This window comes from Pecten maximus, chromosome 10, assembly GCF_902652985.1.
Source record: "Pecten maximus chromosome 10, xPecMax1.1, whole genome shotgun sequence".
Taxonomy (NCBI): domain Eukaryota; kingdom Metazoa; phylum Mollusca; class Bivalvia; order Pectinida; family Pectinidae; genus Pecten; species Pecten maximus.
Window position 1 is genome coordinate 16976102 of NC_047024.1, and position 23225 is coordinate 16999326.

Sequence of the window (23225 nt, forward strand, 5' to 3'; positions counted from 1 at the left end):
TTAGAACGCCGATGTGGCGCAGCGGTATAAGCTGCGGGTATTTCTGGCTAGGCGATTGGGTGCATTAGATCGTGAGTTCGAGGCCCGGTCAGGGCACGAGTCAAAAAGTTGTCTTCCTTCGTCATTTGTGTTTCCAAGCTATATGTATGAATATATATATATATATATATATATATATATCTAATTGTCTTCCTTTGTCAGTTTCTATGTGATATGTCTAATTATAAACACAATGCATCATGCATGTTGTTGATACCAAGCTAACAATTTTAATTTCCTGTTGTGTTATTGAGCCGACCAACACAGTCAATTGGAATGGGGTTTTTTAAAGAATGCTTTTTGGCATAGTGGTATAAGCTGTGGGAATTTCTGGCATGGTGATCATGCAGGTGCTGTATATCATAAATCCAAGGCCTGGTCAGCACACATGCCGTAAAATTGTTCTGCTCATTCGTGTTACTATGTTCAGTTCCCCAGAAGAGCAGCATAATTGACACAGGAAACTGCACCATTCCATATTTGACAAAGGAAACTGCACCATTCCATAATTGACAAAGGAAACTGCACCATTCCATAATTGATAATGTATTAGAACACTGGTACTTTTTTACCATTTGAACATTAATATTGGTTTAAAGAATAATTATTAGTACTGCATGCCGACAAACTTTCCTGGACATACAGATATGGTTCATCCTGGATTTCATGAACAATAGCAATGTTTGAAATCATAACATAAATGTCAGCATTTTTGATAATGAAGGTTTTATTTCTATATCAAATAGGATGACTAATAAATGTATAAAAAATATAGTAGAAATATTACAAATATGGTAGAAATGTTACAAAATATTGTAGCATTATGTATATATTTGAAGCACTGTTACACACATATTCTGGAATGTGATTCACACAATAGGGACATACATGTATAGAAGTGATCCAGACTCTTAATAGCTGCTACCTGTTCACATACCTGGTACAAAAAACAAGAAACATACACTTGGTTGATGAAATACACGTCGTGGTTCAATCATTTTAACTTTTGTGGGTTAGTGTTTATATACATTATGCACATCTCATTCATGGATTTACCATGTTTACGCATTACACATCTTTCAAACGTAGAAAAAAGGAACAGCATCATTTGAAACTCCTTGGCATTGACAAAATGATAATCAGATTATGAAATGCTATACTAAAACTTATCGATGGATCATCATACATTACCAACATCATATACTAAAATACAAATGTATTGATTGATTGTAAGACACAATAGACTCACCACTTTCTTATTTTACAAAATTAATGAATATGTTGGAATTTACTTTATGGGTATATCACTCACATAGACTAAGCACTTACAGTGCTTGTACAACTTTTTGTAGCAAAGTGATATATACTTCTGTTCTCTAAATTTTCTTTTTTTCCATTTTCTAATTTAGCACATAAACAGATCATTCTCAAAGTGAAATGATTAACACATGCATTACCATAGATTACTTTTAAATCAGACACATCGACATACAATGTAGAAAAGTCGAACATTACATATAGCTGTAAAAACAATCATGAGATGGTGGCCATATAATCTATTTACAAAAGAACTACTGATACTTGTGATTTACTGTCCGATATAAAACACATCATTTGGATTTTGGGATTTTCTTTCTTCAACTTAAATTAATGTTAAAAAGTTCTTAACTTTGAAAATAATAAAACATTATTCTTCACATATTCACTTTTAAATTTAGGATAAACTCAAATATTGGTATTTATTGCGGTACATAAACCTACAAAGTTAACTTTAATGAATGTAGTTAAATGGGTGAAAAATTTAACATATGTATGATTGTCTATATAGTTTAAAATGTATCAAATCATTTCCCCAAATGTCTGCAACACAATGGATATTTCTTAAACTTTATGAACATAATGTCACTTTAAAGCAAATACAATCTTGCAATTATGCGTATGTAGCCTGGCACTGTCCAGTTACAAATGAGTATACAAATCAAAATTTAGTCTTAAATGGGTCAGTATAACTGAAGTTATTTTTCACACTGACTATGGCTTTTGTGCATTTTTTTAATGTATCGAAGCAGTGTAGCTCCTCCTGTCGTGCTTGGAGCCTTCGGTCTCGTAGTACGTGTAATCTAAGCCTTGTAGATACCGGTAATTAGATCCAGGGTTTCTGTAGAAACTGTCTTCCTGAAGTGCACTGCAATCATAACAACACATTCATTACATTCAAATTGGAAAAAAAAAAACCAAAAAAACCTACCTTAATGTGACAACCCTTACAAATAATATTAATTTATATAAACATTACTTCATCCCGAACTTTCTCAATTATTATAAGAATTCTGATCTGTCAATGCATATTACATGTCATTAAAGGACCCAATACATAAATTAATGATTCCAACAGAAATAAATACTCACATGACTTCCTGGCGGGGCATGATGAGTGAAGGTTCCCTGCAATAACATATATATAATATTACAGTCTGTACACAAACCAACAATAACATATAACATTACAGTCTGTACACAAACCAAAAATTATATATAACATTACAGTCTGTACACAAACCAACAATAACATATAACATTTCAGTCTGTACACAAACCAACAATAACATATAACATTACAGTCTGTACACAAACCAACAATGCATAACTCAAATCACAACATTAGAAATCAGCAATAAACAACATTAACACCAGATTAGAAATCAATTTAAAGTATACTGAGCATTGCTAAAGCAATTCATGTCCTCTACTGTCCAGCTAGCGATTATGGTCCTTTACAAGGTTATGAAATAGGATCCAAATCCCTTAAGGAATGAAGCCCCTAAAGCATTGACAATAATTTTCTAAAAATAGCACAAGTGACCTTGACCCAACAACCCTGAAAATGAAACTCATCCCAGATATGATTGTCTTTATTATATAATTATTATGAAGTTTGATATAAATCTCTCAAGAATAAGCCATTGCAGTGCTGACACTGAATATTCTAAACAAGAGGCCTATATGGACCTTTGACTCTTTCTGCCCCCGCCCATTATCACATGTAGCCAGCAAGGTCATGCCAGACCTCAGGACCATAAAATTTACAATTTTGATAAAGCCCCTTTTGCATGGCCCTCAGTTACCTGGGAGTGGGACCATATAATTCACAGTTTTGGTTAACCTTTGTCCATAGAACGTTTCTGCAAAATTGTTTAATTGAAACTTGTTCAGGGAAATCAAGAATGTAAATTGTTTGCCAACATATAACGTACAATGCGCTATGGCAGACAAAAGGCGAAAACAGTTCACTTGAGACTTTGTCTCAGATGACCTAAAAAGTAACAGCGACCTTGACCCAAAAACCTTGAAACTCAAACATGTACCAGATATAATGGTCCTTTGTAATTGTGTTTGAGCAAAATCCATAAATTAGGAATGAAGTCGCTGACTTATATAAAGTTCCCCCCTGTTTCACTGATAGCCATTAATAAATATGTATAAAACTAGCAGCATGCAGAGCTATACTAATTGCAGTCTACACAAAACTAACCTTTTTGACAGCCTACACCAATTTGTGAATTTAACACCAATATATCTTAACATTTGAAATAAGAAAATGAAATCTGATTATATACCTCATCATAGTTGGTTTCTCCACAATAATTCTCTTTGTCTCATATGGCTCTTCTGTTCTGCACACACCTGTTATAAAACACGACAAAGGAATGCTGCATGAGTTTTAATTTCAAAATAACATATTTCAATGAAGTTTATTGTAAAAAATAGGATAAGGCATGTAAAAGTTCTTCCTGGAACAACTACAAAGAATGTAAACAAAAAAAAAACCATGATTCAAACTCAAAAATGATTCAACAAGTGCAAAATATATGTACAAAAACATATAAATTTCCATTGAGACAAAAATACAAAAAACCCCCAAAAAACCTGGAACTCTGGTGAGAGTAAGTGTCTTATGCTTCATTGACAACACCAAACTGCCATACAATCTAGATTAAATCCGGGCTATGTCACAATCTATCAATCAATCAACAAGCCTCACTTATCCGACTGTCTAAATGAGATCATGATGTTGATCTAAAACCGCTTGAATACAAATGTATGAAATCTACTAGGACATGTAAATATGTATACTCTACTAGGACATGTAAATATGTATACTCTACTAGGACGTGTAAATATGTATACTCTACTAGGACATGTAAATATGTATACTCTACTAGGACGTGTAAATATGTATACTCTAGTAGGACGTGTAAATATGTATACTCTACTAGGACGTGTAAATATGTATACTCTACTAGGACGTGTAAATATGTATACTCTACTAGGACGTGTAAATATGTATACTCTACTAGGACATGTAAATATGTATACTCTACTAGGACATGTAAATATGTATACTCTACTAGGACATGTAAATATGTATACTCTACTAGGACATGTAAATATGTATACTCTACTAGGACGTGTAAATATGTATACTCTACTAGGACATGTAAATATGTATACTCTACTAGGACGTGTAAATATGTATACTCTACTAGGACATGTAAATATGTATACTCTACTAGGACGTGTAAATATGTATACTCTACTAGGACGTGTAAATATGTATACTCTACTAGGACGTGTAAATATGTATACTCTACTAGGACGTGTAAATATGTATACTCTACTAGGACAGTGTAAATATGTATACTCTACTAGGACGTGTAAATATGTATACTCTACTAGGACATGTAAATATGTATACTCTACTAGGACATGTAAATATGTATACTCTACTAGGACGTGTAAATATGTATACTCTACTAGGACGTGTAAATATGTATACTCTACTAGGACATGTAAATATGTATACTCTACTAGGACGTGTAAATATGTATACTCTACTAGGACGTGTAAATATGTATACTCTACTAGGACGTGTAAATATGTATACTCTACTAGGACGTGTAAATATGTATACTCTACTAGGACGTGTAAATATGTATACTCTACTAGGACATGTAAATATGTATACTCTACTAGGACGTGTAAATATGTATACTCTACTAGGACGTGTAAATATGTATACTCTACTAGGACATGTAAATATGTATACTCTACTAGGACATGTAAATATGTATACTCTACTAGGACGTGTAAATATGTATACTCTACTAGGACGTGTAAATATGTATACTCTACTAGGACGTGTAAATATGTATACTCTACTAGGATATGTAAATATGTATACTCTACTAGGACATGTAAACACTGTACAGGAATGTTGCTGTCTAGAATTAAGAATTTGGAATTGAGATCATGCTTATCATACAGCTTAGCTGTAAGCTGTCCCCGTTTATTACATTTTAAGGGACCATTGAGGTAAGCTTCTCAAATGACCTGGAAGTAACTTTAAAATGGGACAATAATAAAAACAACAAGTTATTGAGAAGAAATTGTTTGAATTTTGTTTAAAAAAAATTGCTCATTTGAACTTCGACACCTGTCAAAAAACGGAAATCGATCTTCGATGGTCATTCTTGTGTAAAAATTTGGTAGTGACCTTGAACAAAGGCCAAGGTCATTCATATTATCAAACTTGAAAGCTCATTGCTTGAGCATATTATTCACCAACTATCCTGACCTTATCATGGGTCACATGTTTTAATTGAGAAGAATTCTTTTGAAGTTTGTTTCCTAAAATCACACCATTGAACTTTGACCCCTACTGAAAACTGGGAAGTTGATATTTGACAGAAAAATGCTTCTTGTGAAAAGTTGTTTTAGCCAACAATGAAAGACTACTGTCTGGAAAAACTTCATGCTATAAAAAAAATTAAAAACACCTCACTGATGTAAGAGAAAAATCAATCAGTTTTAGCATATTATTGTCATTTTCAAAAAGATCAATAGATGTCAAAATGGTCACTCTACAAATGGAGAATGTTATGAAAAAAAAGTGAAGACTTTTCATGACATACTGCATCAATTACAAAAAGAATCTTTTAAGATATTGAAAAATAAAAAGAAAAAAGTTTAAGAATTTGTGACCTCTAACCCATTAGCCGGGATTTCTATTTGACCTATTTTTGCATCGACATTTAATGAGAAAAAGCAAGCCCGAAGATTATCTACAAATTATATACGCAGTAAAATCAACAGACATAGCTGTTTTCATATACCTTAAGGTACATTATGTATGACACAACCTTAATAATAATTATCACTATTTTTGAATTGCACCTTAATTTGTGAACTGATAAGCCACCCAAAACTTTAATACTAAACTTTTACAGAAGGGGAGGGGGCTAATTTGAGGATAAATATGGCAAGTATATATTTTTAAAACATTTGTACATCATCTATGATAGTGGACAAAAATGGCGTGCCTACTTAAACACAAACTGTAAAAGGTAGGGTTTTCTTACCATGTGTAACACAGCAGCAGACAGCAATGATGACAATGAGAAGGAAGACAACAGCAGCGATGACAATAGCAACAATGACTCCAGTTGTAAGGCCATCATCTGTGGGTGTGGGCGTGGTTACAATAACATCTCCTGTACACAAATAAATCAAACCATTTTTAAAAACATTCGAACATATAGCATACTGAGTATTCGCTAAAGCAATTCATGTTCCTTACTGGCCCCCACTACCTGTTACAGTCCATTTCAATAAGTATCTGAAGACTGATCCAAATCCCTCAAAGAATGTAGCCTCAAGACAATGATTTTCTAAAAATTGTAATGTGACCTTGACCCATCAACCTTGACATTCATATTTGTCAGAGATAACATGATCCTAATTAAGAGTCTTTAGTTAAATGAAAATCCCTTATAGGACCCAATGGAGTGCTGAAAAGTATCATCCAACATCCCTGACACTTGTCATCGACCTTAACCTTCACCCAACAACCTTGACACTTGGATATGTCAGAGACGTTATGGTCCTTTGTAATTGTATGAAATTTGATGAAAGTCCCTCGAGGAATGAAGCTGCTAGAAGGCTGATAATCTTCATGTATGCTTAACTGAACAAGTATGTAAATACACTAATTGATCTAATCTTCAGGAAGAAACATCAATTAATTTGCAAATCAACCATTAGGCAATCAGAAAGGAACCTCACCTGATTTTACTGTGAAAGCAATAGATGAGGACTGCCCAATGGCGTTAGTGGCAAAGCATGTGTATATTCCATAGCTGTTGGTATCTGTAATGGTAACTCGATATTCAAGACTAGTAGCATCAGCAATGTTGTTCCCATCCTTCAGCCACCTGTAGGTCTGTACAGCAGGATTGGCAACAGTGTTACACTCAAGGTTCTTCTGGGCATTCAGACTGAGTGTAACTGTGGCCTCCTCAACAGTAACAGTACTGATAGGTTTGTCTGTAAACATAAATCATCATATCGTAACTATCAAATCATCATATCGTAACTATCATATCATCATATCGTAACTATCAAATCATCATATCGTAACTATCAAATCATCATATCGTAACTATCAAATCATCATATCGTAACTATCAAATCATATTGTAACTATCAAATCATATTGTAACTATCAAATTATCATATCGTAACTATCAAATCATCATATCGTAACTATCAAATCATATTGTAACTATCAAATCATATTATAACTATCAAATTATCATATCGTAACAATCAAATCATCATATCGTAACTATCAAATCATATTGTAACAATCAAATCATCATATCGTAACTATCAAATCATCATATTGTAACAATCAAATCATCACAGTCTTAACTATTAAATCAAGGATATATATATAATACATAATCTTAACTATCAAACCATCACATAGTCAAATAAATCCGGGCATAGTATTTTTGTTGATTAGATAGTAAAGACTGATATGTATTTTCAGTGTACTGGATAATTGATTCTCTGATAATGAATCAGTCAAAAAGATCACACAAATGACGTTTTCAGGGCTTTCTTCAATCACATGAATAACTTCTTTAATCACTTGAATAACTTTATATTTTGTAGTGATGCTTTACACTTACTAGTACAGTATACTTACATATAGAACCCAAACTTACACTGAACGTCCACGGTTAGTTTGGTTGTGTCTGACCCTACTACAGTACACTTACATATAGAACCAAGACTTACACTGAACGTCCACGGTTAGTTTGGCTGTGTCTGACCCTACTACAGTACAATTACATATAGAACCCAAACTTACACTGAACGTCCACCGTTAGTTTGGCTGTGTCTGACCCTACTACAGTACACTTACATATAGAACCCAAACTTACACTGAACGTCCACCGTTAGTTTGGCTGTGTCTGACCCTACTACAGTACACTTACATATAGAACCCAAACTTACACTGAATGTCCACTGTTAGTTTGGCTGTGTCTGACCCTACTACAGTACACTTACATATAGAACCCAAACTTACACTGAACGTCCACCGTTAGTTTGGCTGTGTCTGACCCTACTACAGTACACTTACATATAGAACCCAAACTTACACTGAATGTCCACTGTTAGTTTGGCTGTGTCTGACCCTACTACAGTACACTTACATACATATAGAACCCAAACTTACACTGAACGTCCACGGTTAGTTTGGCTGTGTCTGACCCTACTACAGTACACTTACATATAGAACCCAAACTTACACTGAACGTCCACAGTTAGTTTGGCTGTGTCTGACCCTAGCTACTACAGAACACTTACATATAGAACCCAAACTTACACTGAATGTCCACTGTTAGTTTGGCTGTGTCTGACCCTACTACAGTATACTTACATATACATGTAGAACCCAAACTTACACTGAATGTCCACCGTTAGTTTGGCTGCATGTGTCTGACCCTACTACAGTACACTTACATATAGAACCCAAACTTACACTGAACCTCCACGGTTAGTTTGGCTGTGTCTGACCCTACTACAGTACACTTACATATAGAACCCAAACTTACACTGAACGTCCACCGTTAGTTTGGCTGTGTCTGACCCTACTACAGTACACTTACATATAGAACCCAAACTTACACTGAACGTCCACGGTTAGTTTGGCTGTGTCTGACCCTACTACAGTACACTTACATATAGAACCCAAACTTACACTGAACGTCCACCATTAGTTTGGCTGTGTCTGACCCTACTACAGTACACTTACATATAGAACCCAAACTTACACTGAACGTCCACCGTTAGTTTGGCTGTGTCTGACCCTACTACAGTACAATTACATATAGAACCAAGACTTACACTGTACGTCCACGGTTAGTTTGGCTGTGTCTGACCCTACTACAGTACACTTACATATAGAACTTAGACTTACACTGAACGTCCACCGTTAGTTTGGCTGTGTCTGACCCTACTACAGTACACTTACATATAGAACCCAAACTTACACTGAACGTCCACAGTTAGTTTGGCTGTGTCTGACCCTACTACAGTACAATTACATATAGAACCAAGACTTACACTGAACGTCCACCGTTAGTTTGGCTGTGTCTGACCCTAGCTACTACAGTACACTTACATATAGAACTTAGACTTACACTGAATGTCCACGGTTAGTTTGGCTGTGTCTGACCCTACTACAGTACAATTACATATAGAACCCAAACTTACACTGAACGTCCACCGTTAGTTTGGCTGTGTCTGACCCTACTACAGTACACTTACATATAGAACCCAAACTTACACTGAACTTCCACCGTTAGTTTGGCTGTGTCTGACCCTACTACAGTACACTTACACATAGAACCCAAACTTACACTGAATGTCCACTGTTAGTTTGGCTGTGTCTGACCCTACTACAGTACACTTACATATAGAACCCAAACTTACACTGAACGTCCACCGTTAGTTTGGCTGTGTCTGACCCTACTACAGTACACTTACATATAGAACCCAAACTTACACTGAATGTCCACTGTTAGTTTGGCTGTGTCTGACCCTACTACAGTACACTTACATATACATATAGAACCCAAACTTACACTGAACGTCCACGGTTAGTTTGGCTGTGTCTGACCCTACTACAGTACACTTACATATAGAACCCAAACTTACACTGAACGTCCACAGTTAGTTTGGCTGTGTCTGACCCTAGCTACTACAGTACACTTACATATAGAACCCAAACTTACACTGAATGTCCACTGTTAGTTTGGCTGTGTCTGACCCTACTACAGTATACTTACATATACATGTAGAACCCAAACTTACACTGAATGTCCACCGTTAGTTTGGCTGCATGTGTCTGACCCTACTACAGTACACTTACATATAGAACCCAAACTTACACTGAACCTCCACGGTTAGTTTGGCTGTGTCTTACCCTACTACAGTACACTTACATATAGAACCCAAACTTACACTGAACGTCCACGGTTAGTTTGGCTGTGTCTGACCCTACTACAGTACACTTACATATAGAACCCAAACTTACACTGAACGTCCACGGTTAGTTTGGCTGTGTCTGACCCTACTACAGTACACTTACATATAGAACCCAAACTTACACTGAATGTCCACCGTTAGTTTGGCTGTGTCTGACCCTACTACAGTACACTTACATATAGAACCCAAACTTACACTGAACGTCCACCGTTAGTTTGGCTGTGTCTGACCCTACTACAGTACAATTACATATAGAACCAAGACTTACACTGTACGTCCACGGTTAGTTTGGCTGTGTCTGACCCTACTACAGTACACTTACATATAGAACTTAGACTTACACTGAACGTCCACCGTTAGTTTGGCTGTGTCTGACCCTACTACAGTACACTTACATATAGAACCCAAACTTACACTGAACGTCCACCGTTAGTTTGGCTGTGTCTGACCCTACTACAGTACACTTACATATAGAACCCAAACTTACACTGAACGTCCACAGTTAGTTTGGCTGTGTCTGACCCTACTACAGTACACTTACATATAGAACCCAAACTTACACTGAACGTCCACAGTTAGTTTGGCTGTGTCTGACCCTACTACAGTACACTTACATATAGAACCCAAACTTACACTGAACGTCCACAGTTAGTTTGGCTGTGTCTGGCCCTACTACAGTACACTTACATATAGAACCAAGACTTACACTGAACGTCCACCGTTAGTTTGGCTGTGTCTGGCCCTACTACAGTACACTTACATATAGAACCCAAACTTACACTGAACGTCCACCGTTAGTTTGGCTGTGTCTGACCCTACTACAGTACACTTACATATAGAACCCAAACTTACACTGAATGTCCACTGTTAGTTTGGCTGTGTCTGACCCTACTACAGTATACTTACATATACATGTAGAACCCAAACTTACACTGAATGTCCACCGTTAGTTTGGCTGCATGTGTCTGACCCTACTACAGTACACTTACATATAGAACCCAAACTTACACTGAACCTCCACGGTTAGTTTGGCTGTGTCTGACCCTACTACAGTACACTTACATATAGAACCCAAACTTACACTGAACGTCCACCGTTAGTTTGGCTGTGTCTGACCCTACTACAGTACACTTACATATAGAACCCAAACTTACACTGAACGTCCACGGTTAGTTTGGCTGTGTCTGACCCTACTACAGTACACTTACATATAGAACCCAAACTTACACTGAACGTCCACCGTTAGTTTGGCTGTGTCTGACCCTACTACAGTACACTTACATATAGAACCCAAACTTACACTGAACGTCCACCGTTAGTTTGGCTGTGTCTGGCCCTACTACAGTACACTTACATATAGAACCAAGACTTACACTGTACGTCCACGGTTAGTTTGGCTGTCTCTGACCCTACTACAGTACACTTACATATAGAACCCAAACTTACACTGAACGTCCACCGTTAGTTTGGCTGTGTCTGACCCTACTACAGTACACTTACATATAGAACCCAAACTTACACTGAACGTCCACCGTTAGTTTGGCTGTGTCTGACCCTACTACAGTACAATTACATATAGAACCCAAACTTACACTGAACGTCCACCGTTAGTTTGGCTGTGTCTGGCCCTACTACAGTACACTTACATATAGAACTTAGACTTACACTGAACGTCCACCGTTAGTTTGGCTGTGTCTGACCCTACTACAGTACACTTACATATAGAACCCAAACTTACACTGAACGTCCACAGTTAGTTTGGCTGTGTCTGACCCTACTACAGTACAATTACATATAGAACCCAAACTTACACTGAACGTCCATGGTTAGTTTGGCTGTGTCTGACCCTACTACAGTACACTTACATATAGAACCCAAACTTACACTGAACGTCCACAGTTAGTTTGGCTGTGTCTGGCCCTACTACAGTACACTTACATATAGAACCAAGACTTACACTGAACGTCCACCGTTAGTTTGGCTGTGTCTGGCCCTACTACAGTACACTTACATATAGAACCCAAACTTACACTGAACGTCCACCGTTAGTTTGGCTGTGTCTGACCCTACTACAGTACACTTACATATAGAACCCAAACTTACACTGAACGTCCACGGTTAGTTTGGCTGTGTCTGACCCTACTACAGTACACTTACATATAGAACCACGACTTACACTGTACGTCCACGGTTAGTTTGGCTGTGTCTGACCCTACTACAGTACACTTACATATAGAACCCAAACTTACACTGAACGTCCACCGTTAGTTTGGCTGTGTCTGACCCTACTACAGTACACTTACATATAGAACCCAAACTTACACTGAACGTCCACAGTTAGTTTGGCTGTGTCTGACCCTACTACAGTACACTTACATATAGAACCCAAACTTACACTGAACGTCCACCGTTAGTTTGGCTGTGTCTGACCCTACTACAGTACACTTACATATAGAACCCAAACTTACACTGAACGTCCACCGTTAGTTTGGCTGTGTCTGACCCTACTACAGTACAATTACATATAGAACCCAAACTTACACTGAACGTCCACCGTTAGTTTGGCTGTGTCTGGCCCTACTACAGTACACTTACATATAGAACTTAGACTTACACTGAACGTCCACCGTTAGTTTGGCTGTGTCTGACCCTACTACAGTACACTTACATATAGAACCCAAACTTACACTGAACGTCCACAGTTAGTTTGGCTGTGTCTGACCCTACTACAGTACAATTACATATAGAACCCAAACTTACACTGAACGTCCATGGTTAGTTTGGCTGTGTCTGACCCTACTACAGTACACTTACATATAGAACCCAAACTTACACTGAACGTCCACCGTTAGTTTGGCTGTGTCTGACCCTACTACAGTACAATTACATATAGAACTTAGACTTACACTGAATGTCCACAGTTAGTTTGGCTGTGTCTGACCCTACTACAGTACACTTACATATAGAACCCAAACTTACACTGAAAGTCCACAGTTAGTTTGGCTGTGTCTGACCCTACTACAGTACACTTACATATAGAACCCAAACTTACACTGAACGTCCACAGTTAGTTTGGCTGTGTCTGACCCTACTACAGTACAATTACATATAGAACCCAAACTTACACTGAACGTCCATGGTTAGTTTGGCTGTGTCTGACCCTACTACAGTACACTTACATATAGAACCCAAACTTACACTGAACGTCCACCGTTAGTTTGGCTGTGTCTGACCCTACTACAGTACAATTACATATAGAACTTAGACTTACACTGAATGTCCACAGTTAGTTTGGCTGTGTCTGACCCTACTACAGTACAATTACATATAGAACTTAGACTTACACTGAACGTCCACCGTTAGTTTGGCTGTGTCTGGCCCTACTACAGTACACTTACATATAGAACCAAGACTTACACTGTACGTCCACGGTTAGTTTGGCTGTGTCTGACCCTACTACAGTACAATTACATATAGAACCCAAACTTACACTGAACGTCCACGGTTAGTTTGGCTGTGTCTGACCCTACTACAGTACAATTACATATAGAACCCAAACTTACACTGAACGTCCACCGTTAGTTTGGCTGTGTCTGACCCTACTACAGTACACTTACATATAGAACCAAGACTTACACTGAACGTCCACAGTTAGTTTGGCCGTGTCTGACCCTACTACAGTACACTTACATATAGAACCAAGACTTACACTGAACGTCCACAGTTAGTTTGGCCGTGTCTGACCCTACTACAGTACACTTACATATAGAACCCAAACTTACACTGAACGTCCACCGTTAGTTTGGCTGTGTCTGACCCTACTACAGTACACTTACATATAGAACTTAGACTTACACTGAACGTCCACAGTTAGTTTGGCCGTGTCTGACCCTACTACAGTACACTTACATATAGAACTTAGACTTACACTGAACGTCCACGGTTAGTTTGGCTGTGTCTGGCCCTACTACAGTACACTTACATATAGAACCCAAACTTACACTGAACGTCCACAGTTAGTTTGGCTGTGTCTGACCCTACTACAGTACAATTACATATAGAACCCAAACTTACACTGAACGTCCATGGTTAGTTTGGCTGTGTCTGACCCTACTACAGTACACTTACATATAGAACCCAAACTTACACTGAACGTCCACCGTTAGTTTGGCTGTGTCTGACCCTACTACAGTACAATTACATATAGAACTTAGACTTACACTGAATGTCCACAGTTAGTTTGGCTGTGTCTGACCCTACTACAGTATACTTACATATAGAACCCAAACTTACACTGAATGTCCACAGTTAGTTTGGCTGTGTCTGACCCTACTACAGTACACTTACATATAGAACCCAAACTTACACTGAACGTCCACCGTTAGTTTGGCTGTGTCTGGCCCTACTACAGTACACTTACATATAGAACCAAGACTTACACTGAACGTCCACCGTTAGTTTGGCTGTGTCTGACCCTTGGCTGTTGGTGGCAGTACAGGTGTAGGTACCATCATGCCCACGATCAATATTGCTTATCTGTAAGATCTTCTCATTGGACACAATTTGGCTGGTACTGTCTTTTAGCCATTGGTAGCTAGCAGCTGGATTAGCATCTGTGGAACACTCAGATGTCACAGATTCAGTTTCCCTGCGGGTCACAGCTGATGGATTCACTACAGTGTTTCTTGGTGCATCTGAAAACATACACAAAACTTATATGGACCATATATAGCTTCTCTCTGTACCATATCTAACCTTAGCTGTATCTCTGTTTCCCAAAATTTTATATAAACAAAGGGATCAGAATGTTGTTAGAATTATAATAGAGGAGTGACCTATATTTATCTATGATTTTTTATGAAGGCGAATACCAGCCACTTAAACATTGATACAGTATAATCAGAAATGGCTTCCCCTTCTCAGTTTAAGGAAATTTTAATTTGTCAACCTCACTTATAGGTAAACCTTTTGTCAAATTAAACATGAAAATGTCAATTTTGCTTGAAGAACCATTTAGTGTTGTATTGATTCAAATTTTTTTGCTGTAAACTAAGAGTTACTGGCATGTCAGAAAGGGCCCTTAGAAATAGTGCCTCTAAACCTTAGTGTTTAGGAATGTACAGAACTCAAGACAATGCAGTGCTAAAACTTCTTTTCTATCTATAGTAAGTGACCTTGTCATTTGACCTTCAAGGCTGAAAAGCTAACAAAACTAGCACAAATAAATTAATTTTCTATTTATGGTAACGGTGTCCTTGACTTTTGACATCCAAGCTTGAAAAACCTAAAAGGTCTCGACTACGTGCAATCTGTGATTCAGACATATAAATGGCATAAGCTTTAGAACTCATTTGAAGATTTAAAGATTTCACCATGTGATTTACTAAGAACATGTAACTTACAGGCGACAATAAGGGATGTCAGACCACTCTGTCCAGTACCAACGGTGTTAATTGCGTTACATCTGTAGCTACCCTCATCTGATACAGCCAAGTTGTTGATGATGAGAGACGGTGTGCCCACAGTTGAACCCTCATACTTGTTTGATGTTGTGCTAATGGTTGAGGTGACACCCTCAACAATCTTTGTCCAGAATACAGAGGTGGCAGTGGGAGAGGCTTCCACAATACAGGCCAGTGTGGCCTGGCTGCCAACGTCAACAGTATAGGCAGAAACAGTAACACGTACTGATGGCAGAGCTGAGGAAATATAACATTAAAGTCTGATATCCAGCAATGACATTTACAATGTACAGTCATAACCTAATAAAAATGAGCAATCATACAACTTAAAGAATTATATAATTATAAAATTTATAGAATTATACAATCAAATAATTTATAGAATTACACAATCATATAATTTATACAATCCTACTAACTTATATACAAACTTATACGATCCTACTAACTTATATAAATATTACTATAAATTATAAAATCCAACTTACCTGTATACAATTATACCATCCTACTTACAATTTTACAACCATACAAAAGGACATACTACAATGCCCATCTGACTATCCAATGACTAAGTATAGTCTTTATACAGCTGTAGCCTCCAATATGTACTACACAATTCTTAACCAGATTTTAACATAGTTAATGGAAAAGAGAAATGAAGGGTTCAGCATCTGTAATCCTGTTTATCAGACCCTATATTATCAGACAACTGTAAAAACTTTGCCCAAATATTCGGTATACTTGTGTATGTATACTGATAGATGGTGTCTTGCTTTTACACGAACACTTAACACATCTTATCCATGTGACTTGAATGTAGATTAAGGTTTATTAAACAAGAACACAGTACAGATCAGAAAGAGCCTAGCTGTGATCAAGAATCCATCTCCCCATTATCATATATTGCAGAACTGACTCTTGTTTCTTTCAACATTCAATTATGATGGACTAACAGAAATGTTGATAACTGATGAGTATAATACTGATTTGTTAGCTTCAATCTGTTTTATCCTAGACTTAGAAATCTCACACCAATTACAGCTAGATTTATTGTTACATATCCAATTTGTCCTTGAACTGAACTTTGGACCTTAATAAACTTGACCTTTGACCCAGTGACCATGACCTTTGGTGGGTTGACTACTTCAAGGAACTTTGCTTCATAAATCAAGTCATAACAAAATGACCCTTGGCCTCTAGGTTATTGATAAGTTGTTTCAGATTTAAACACATGTGACCCCTGTGACCTTTAAAGTAGGTCAAGGTCATTCATTTCAACAAACCTATCATCCTGATATCAGGTCTCTGGGCCTTATGGTAATCAAGTCAAAATATTGAATCGATGAATGATAGATATATGATGGCCAACAGTGCATTGTGATTATTGATATAAGTGATCTATTACATTTGCCTGTCGTCTGTCACCGTGCATGTCAGACAACAGACAAATATAATAGATCACTTAACATTTCATCTTGCATGACCCAAAATTAGAACGGTTTTTCCAAATTTAATCCTTATTGTCCGAGTTAGACCACTGAAGAAACTTGCATCAAAATTTTAACCGGTTGTTTACAGATAGAATGATGGATGATACACCCATCAAATTTTGCAGTATTTTCCATTATACAATATGGTTTGATTTTCTATAGTGATAACAAGACTTTATGGACAAGAGACAACACTCAGATTAGTAGGATCTAAAGACAAAAGGTGAAAGGCAAACAAATTTGATATCAAAATCATGATAGACTATTTTACTTACTTCCAGTGACATACAGATACACATCTGAGCTCTCTCCTTGGCCAACACTGTTGATGGCCTTACATTTGTAAGACCCCTGGTCACCAAGTTGAGCTGAAGAGATTTGGAGAGATGGTGAAGCCACCGTACCACCAGTGAACCTGGAGTTGGTCAGATCAACTGTACTGGTTACACCCAAATTGCTGGTGTATTCCCAGGTGACAGAGGTGGCCGATGGTGTGGCAGACACAGTGCAGGATATCGTTACTGTGTCCTCTAGCGAAACACTGTAAGAACTCTGCGGGACAGTCACAGTTGGTAAGTCTGAAAAATTTGAAACAGAATTATAGCAGCAACAATTTGATACAAATAATACATGTTTTTATCATTTGTCAAAAAGTTAATCAATAGAACAGGGGAATGAAAAAAAAAATATTTGAACAAGGACAGTCATCAAGATCCCCCATGTGCCCATGCAAATATTGTATTACATGAAATTAAAGAGGGCAATATGCATAAAAACATGAAACACATGACATAGCATTTAGAATCATAACATGTATTTGTGTTCTGTCATTATATGTTCCCGTTAAAGTAATCAACATAATTAGTAATAAGTCTACCAAGGGAGTTTTATCAAAATCTTATCATTCCTTCAAAACATATCGTGCGGAAAGCAATCAGCCAATCATATCACATCAGCCTCATTAAATATGGGTGGAATATGCCGTTAATTGAACTTGAGTGAGGGGTTTAGGTAATAAGTCTACCAAGCATGTTTCAGGGTTCATACAGATTTTGTCAAACCAAATTCAAGGCCTTTTCAAGGCTTTTTCAATGTCTTAATTAAATATTCAAGACCCATTTTACCCGTCATCTAAGTCATCTTGAGAGGGAACAAGAGAGCAAAAAGGCTACTTACAACTATACACTTTATCAAAATACAACTTGATATGGTAATTATTAATGTCTGTAGGGGAGGCGACAAGGACAAAGTTGAATCCAAATGATCAGTGGCCAGGGTTTCACTTATCCTATATTGAAACCTTAATATTCAAGGCTTTTTCAAGGCTGTAAACCAATTTTCAAGGCTTTTCAAGGCCCAAGGTAAAATTCAAGGCTTTTCAAGGCCCAAGGTGAAATTCAAGACTTTCTCAAGGCCCGTGCTAACCCTGTGTTTCATCAAAATCTGATCATTCCTTCAAAAGGGATCGTGCGAAAGTGAAGAAATGACGAATGGACAGATGGACAGAACCCTTTTGTATATCTCCCGCCAACTTCTTGGGTGGGGGATAATAAAAAAAATTAGTGTCAGAGAGATTATCAAAAAACTTACTTCCAGTAACATACAGATAGGCCTGTGTGCTCCGACCTTCACCCACACTGTTACCAACGACACAGCGGTAGAATGCCTGGTCGCTACTGTCTGTACCAGTGATGGTCAGGGAAGGAATTGTCAGGGTGGCACCACTATACTTGTTGGTTTGGGTGACTGTGATTCTTGTTGTCTGTGTGTTGACGATCTTGTTCCAGTATATAGAAGTGGCATCAGGTGTAGAACTGTAGTCACAGTCAATGGTGACAGTCTCCCCAAGGACAACAGTGTAGGATGGCTGGCTAATCACCACAGCAGGCACATCTATCAAACATTGACATCAAAATTGACATTAAAATTCTAAAGTGTCTAAACTTCTAAATCTGTGTTAAAGATGTGAATGTTTTATATCACTGTCAACTACTTCTTGATCCTTTGATAAACAGATGTTCAAGGCAACGACAGGGGAAAAGATGAATAGTTGTTATACTATGGTACTGTATGATACAATGTGATAAAGAGGATATTGATTGTGCTGTCATTGCAGGATGAGATTCTTTAACAACACCACAGGTGTACCTACATGTGATGTGTGTGACACATCAGATCACCACTCTGATGGCTTCTGGTTCTTTTTAATGTACAGTAATTATCATAAACCCTGACCTCTACATGGTCTTATTCATATCTTTATTATATATATACAGTGAAATAAAAAAGGAATCTGGCAAATGGGGGAGAAAATTTTGCAACTGAGAATGTATTAGTCTTGTGGCAGTCAGCAAACATGCTGTACCTTACATCCTTACTAGGACAGTGTGTCAATCTGTTGTGCCTTTCAGTCAGTAACATTGTGAATACTTACTTCCAGTGACAGTCAAGTAGGCTTGTGAACTCTTGCCGATGCCCACACTGTTGATAGCTATACAGACATAGTATCCTTGGTCATCAGCTGTGGCACTGTTGATGGTCAGGGACGGGTTGTTGACAGCTGAGCCAACAAATTTGGTACCATCAATGGTGAGGGTGGTGGTCACTCCACCAATGACCCGTTCCCAGGAGATAGAGTCAGCCTGCGGGGTGGCAGATACTGTACAATCCAAGGTGATGGAGGTTCCCAGTATGGTAGTAAACTGTGGTGCCAAAGTCACTTGAGGAATACCTGGATGGAAAAGTTAATGTTGCTTAAGTCAAGTATAATGAGTTGATACAATTGGTCTTTTTTGTTAACATATTTCTTTCATGCAAAAGGCAAATCTTCTCTGACAGTTTTTGCCTTCGTGTTGTGAAAAATATGACTTACTTCCAGATACTGTGAGGAAGGTTTGGATGCTGTCAGTGGATCCTACACTGTTAGTGGCTGAGCAGACATAATAGGCTTGATCGTTATTGTTAGCATTGTTGATGGTCAGACTTGGGGTACTGGTCGAGCTGCCCTGGTACTTTGACCCGTCGATTGCGATAGAGGTTGTTACAGTGTTACCACCTGTAGAGGTGACAATCTTGGACCAGCCCACAGTGCTTGCAGGAGGACTGGCCTGTACTGTACAGGGAATCTGTATAGAAGCAGCAGTGATCACAGAGTAGGCGTTGGATGGGATTGTCACTGTTGGTCGATCTGTAATGTTTAACAGTGAAAAACAAGTTTATAAGCCAGCTACAATAATTGTTTATTTTAATGACAAACATGGTCAAAATTGCAAAATTGCAAAAAAATCCATAATAACAACTTTTTATTAAACCCCACAAGAGTATAAACAAAAACTATCAAATGGTATTATCTGAGATAAAGTGACTAGCATGTGATGTTAACAATTCAACGAGATAAAGGCGTATTCTGAGATAAAGTGATTACCGTGTGATGTTAACAATTAAACGAGATAAAGGCGTATTCTGAGATAAAGTGATTACCGTGTGATGTTAACAATTCAACGAGATAAAGGCGTATTCTGAGATAAAGTGATTACCGTGTGATGTTAACAATTAAACGAGATAAAGGCGTATTCTGAGATAAAGTGATTACCGTGTGATGTTAACAATTCAACGAGATAAAGGCGTATTCTGAGATAAAGTGATTACCGTGTGATGTTAACAATTAAACGAGATAAAGGCGTATTCTGAGATAAAGTGATTACCGTGTGATGTTAACAATTCAACGAGATAAAGGCGTATTCTGAGATAAAGTGATTACCGTGTGATGTTAACAATTCAACGAGATAAAGGCGTATTCTGAGTTAAAGTGATTACCATGTGATGTTAACTATCCTACAAGGTAAAGGTGTATTCCGAGTTATAGTGATTACCATGTGATGTTAACTATCCTACAAGGTAAAGGTGTATTCCGAGTTAAAGTGATTACCATGTGATGTTAACTATCCTACAAGGTAAAGGTGTATTCCGAGTTAAAGTGATTACCATGTGATGTTAACTATCCTACGAGGTAAAGGCGTATTCTGAGTTAAAGTGATTACCATGTGATGTTAACTATCCTACGAGGTAAAGGTGTATTCCGAGATGAGATGATGACCATGTACAGATGTTACTATCCAATGATATATTGAGACCCTACCTCCAGTGATGGTGAGATAACTCTGGCCACTTGTTCCTCTGCCAATGCTGTTTGTAGCAGAACAGATGTAATAGCCCTGGTCAGAACTACTGGCACTGCTGATGGTGAGGGATGGAATGCTTGTGCTGCCACCACTGTATTTGGTACCATCAATGGAGAGAGATGTTGGGGAATCATTGATATTAGCCTGTCTAGACCAAGACACGGAGGTGGCTGGTGGGTTGGCAGACACTGTACAGGGGATGACAATGGAGAATCCGGTGACCACAGTGTAGGCAGGATCAGTAATGGCCACGGTTGGTATGTCTGTGAGGAAGAGTAAACAGTATATTGGTAACAAGTCTCCATTTGACAACTATTCTTAATGAAGAAGTTATCAAAATAACATCATGATTTTTTTAATAGTTGTTATATGGTTTAATAGTTGTTATATGGTTTAATAGTTTTTATATGGTTTAATAGTTGTTTAATAGTTGTTAGATGATTTAATAGTTGTTATATGGTTTAATAGTTTTTATATGGTTTAATAGTTGTTATATGGTTTAATAGTTGTTATATGGTTTAATAGTTTTTATATGGTTTAATAGTTGTTAGATGATTTAATAGTTGTTAGATGGTTTAATAGTTGTTAGATGATTTAATAGTTGTTATATGGTTTAATAGTTGTTATATGGTTTAATAGTTGTTAGATGATTTAATAGTTGTTATATGGTTTAATAGTTGTTATATGGTTTAATAGTTGTTAGATGGTTTAACAGGTGTTATATTTCCTGACTGAAGTGATTTCTAGGACTAGTAATTCACAACATCCTAATATATCACACAAACATTTAAGAGCTGTGCAGAATAGACATTGGAATATCAATAACATTGACATTAAAGTACAAAACAACTCCTTTGCAAGATAAAGGTTAAACATGAATTGTAGTGCTATAAATTCCCTTCAAATGCTTGAACTTTTTTTTCAAAAACAAACATTTTAAATTATAATGGAATCTTTAGTGATAGTTAAGAGAGAAATATATTACAACAAGACAGCTCAAGCATCACAATTATATCCTCACTATTCTTACAATTACTAATACACAACAAAAGAGGGAAAGAATTGTCTAATCACCATGCAGCTCAGGCAAACACTTCTAAAAATCATTATGGTAGTTGTTAGTTAAGTAACATAACTGTATATATCAAATAGATAATGAAGGTAGAAATGTCTACAGAGTTAACTGACCAGTAGTGATATGGTCAAGATAGAAATGTCTACAGAGTTAACTGACCAGGAGTGATATGGTCAAGATAGGATGTCTACAGAGTTAACTGACCAGTAGTGATATGGTCAAGATAGAAATGTATACAGAGTTAACTGACCAGTAGTGATATGGTCAAGATAGAAATGTATGCAGAGTTAACTGACCAGTATCGATATGGTCAAGGTAGAAATGTCTACAGAGTTAACTGACCAGGAGTGATATGGTCAAGATAGGATGTCTACAGAGTTAACTGACCAGGAGTGATATGGTCAAGATAGAAATGTATACAGAGTTAACTGACCAGTAGTGATATGGTCAAGATAGAAATGTATACAGAGTTAACTGACCAGGAGTGATATGGTTAAGATAGGATGTCTACAGAGTTAACTAACCAGGAGTGATATGGTCAAGATAGAAATGTATACAGAGTTAACTGACCAGTAGT

The 23225-nt window shown here is 37.2% G+C and overlaps 1 protein-coding gene across 22 annotated transcripts in view; it reads right to left on the reverse strand.

Annotated features, from left to right (window-relative positions):
* Window positions 1–918: 918 nt before the first annotated feature.
* Window positions 919–23225, reverse strand: part of LOC117336916 (hemicentin-1-like) — a 160858-nt gene continuing 138551 nt past the window's right edge. For all 22 annotated transcript variants that reach the window (XM_033897725.1, XM_033897714.1, XM_033897722.1 and 19 more), the window contains 12 exons: window positions 21531–21836; window positions 20265–20579; window positions 19827–20123; window positions 18983–19285; window positions 17668–17970; window positions 15840–16136; window positions 14877–15131; window positions 7162–7422; window positions 6459–6590; window positions 3657–3723; window positions 2449–2484; window positions 919–2224 (listed from right to left, as the gene is read on the reverse strand). In XM_033897725.1, the coding sequence (XP_033753616.1) occupies window positions 2092–2224; window positions 2449–2484; window positions 3657–3723; window positions 6459–6590; window positions 7162–7422; window positions 14877–15131; window positions 15840–16136; window positions 17668–17970; window positions 18983–19285; window positions 19827–20123; window positions 20265–20579; window positions 21531–21836 (2705 nt within the window). In that variant the 3' untranslated portion in view covers window positions 919–2091. The remainder of the gene's footprint in view (window positions 2225–2448; window positions 2485–3656; window positions 3724–6458; window positions 6591–7161; window positions 7423–14876; window positions 15132–15839; window positions 16137–17667; window positions 17971–18982; window positions 19286–19826; window positions 20124–20264; window positions 20580–21530; window positions 21837–23225) is intronic.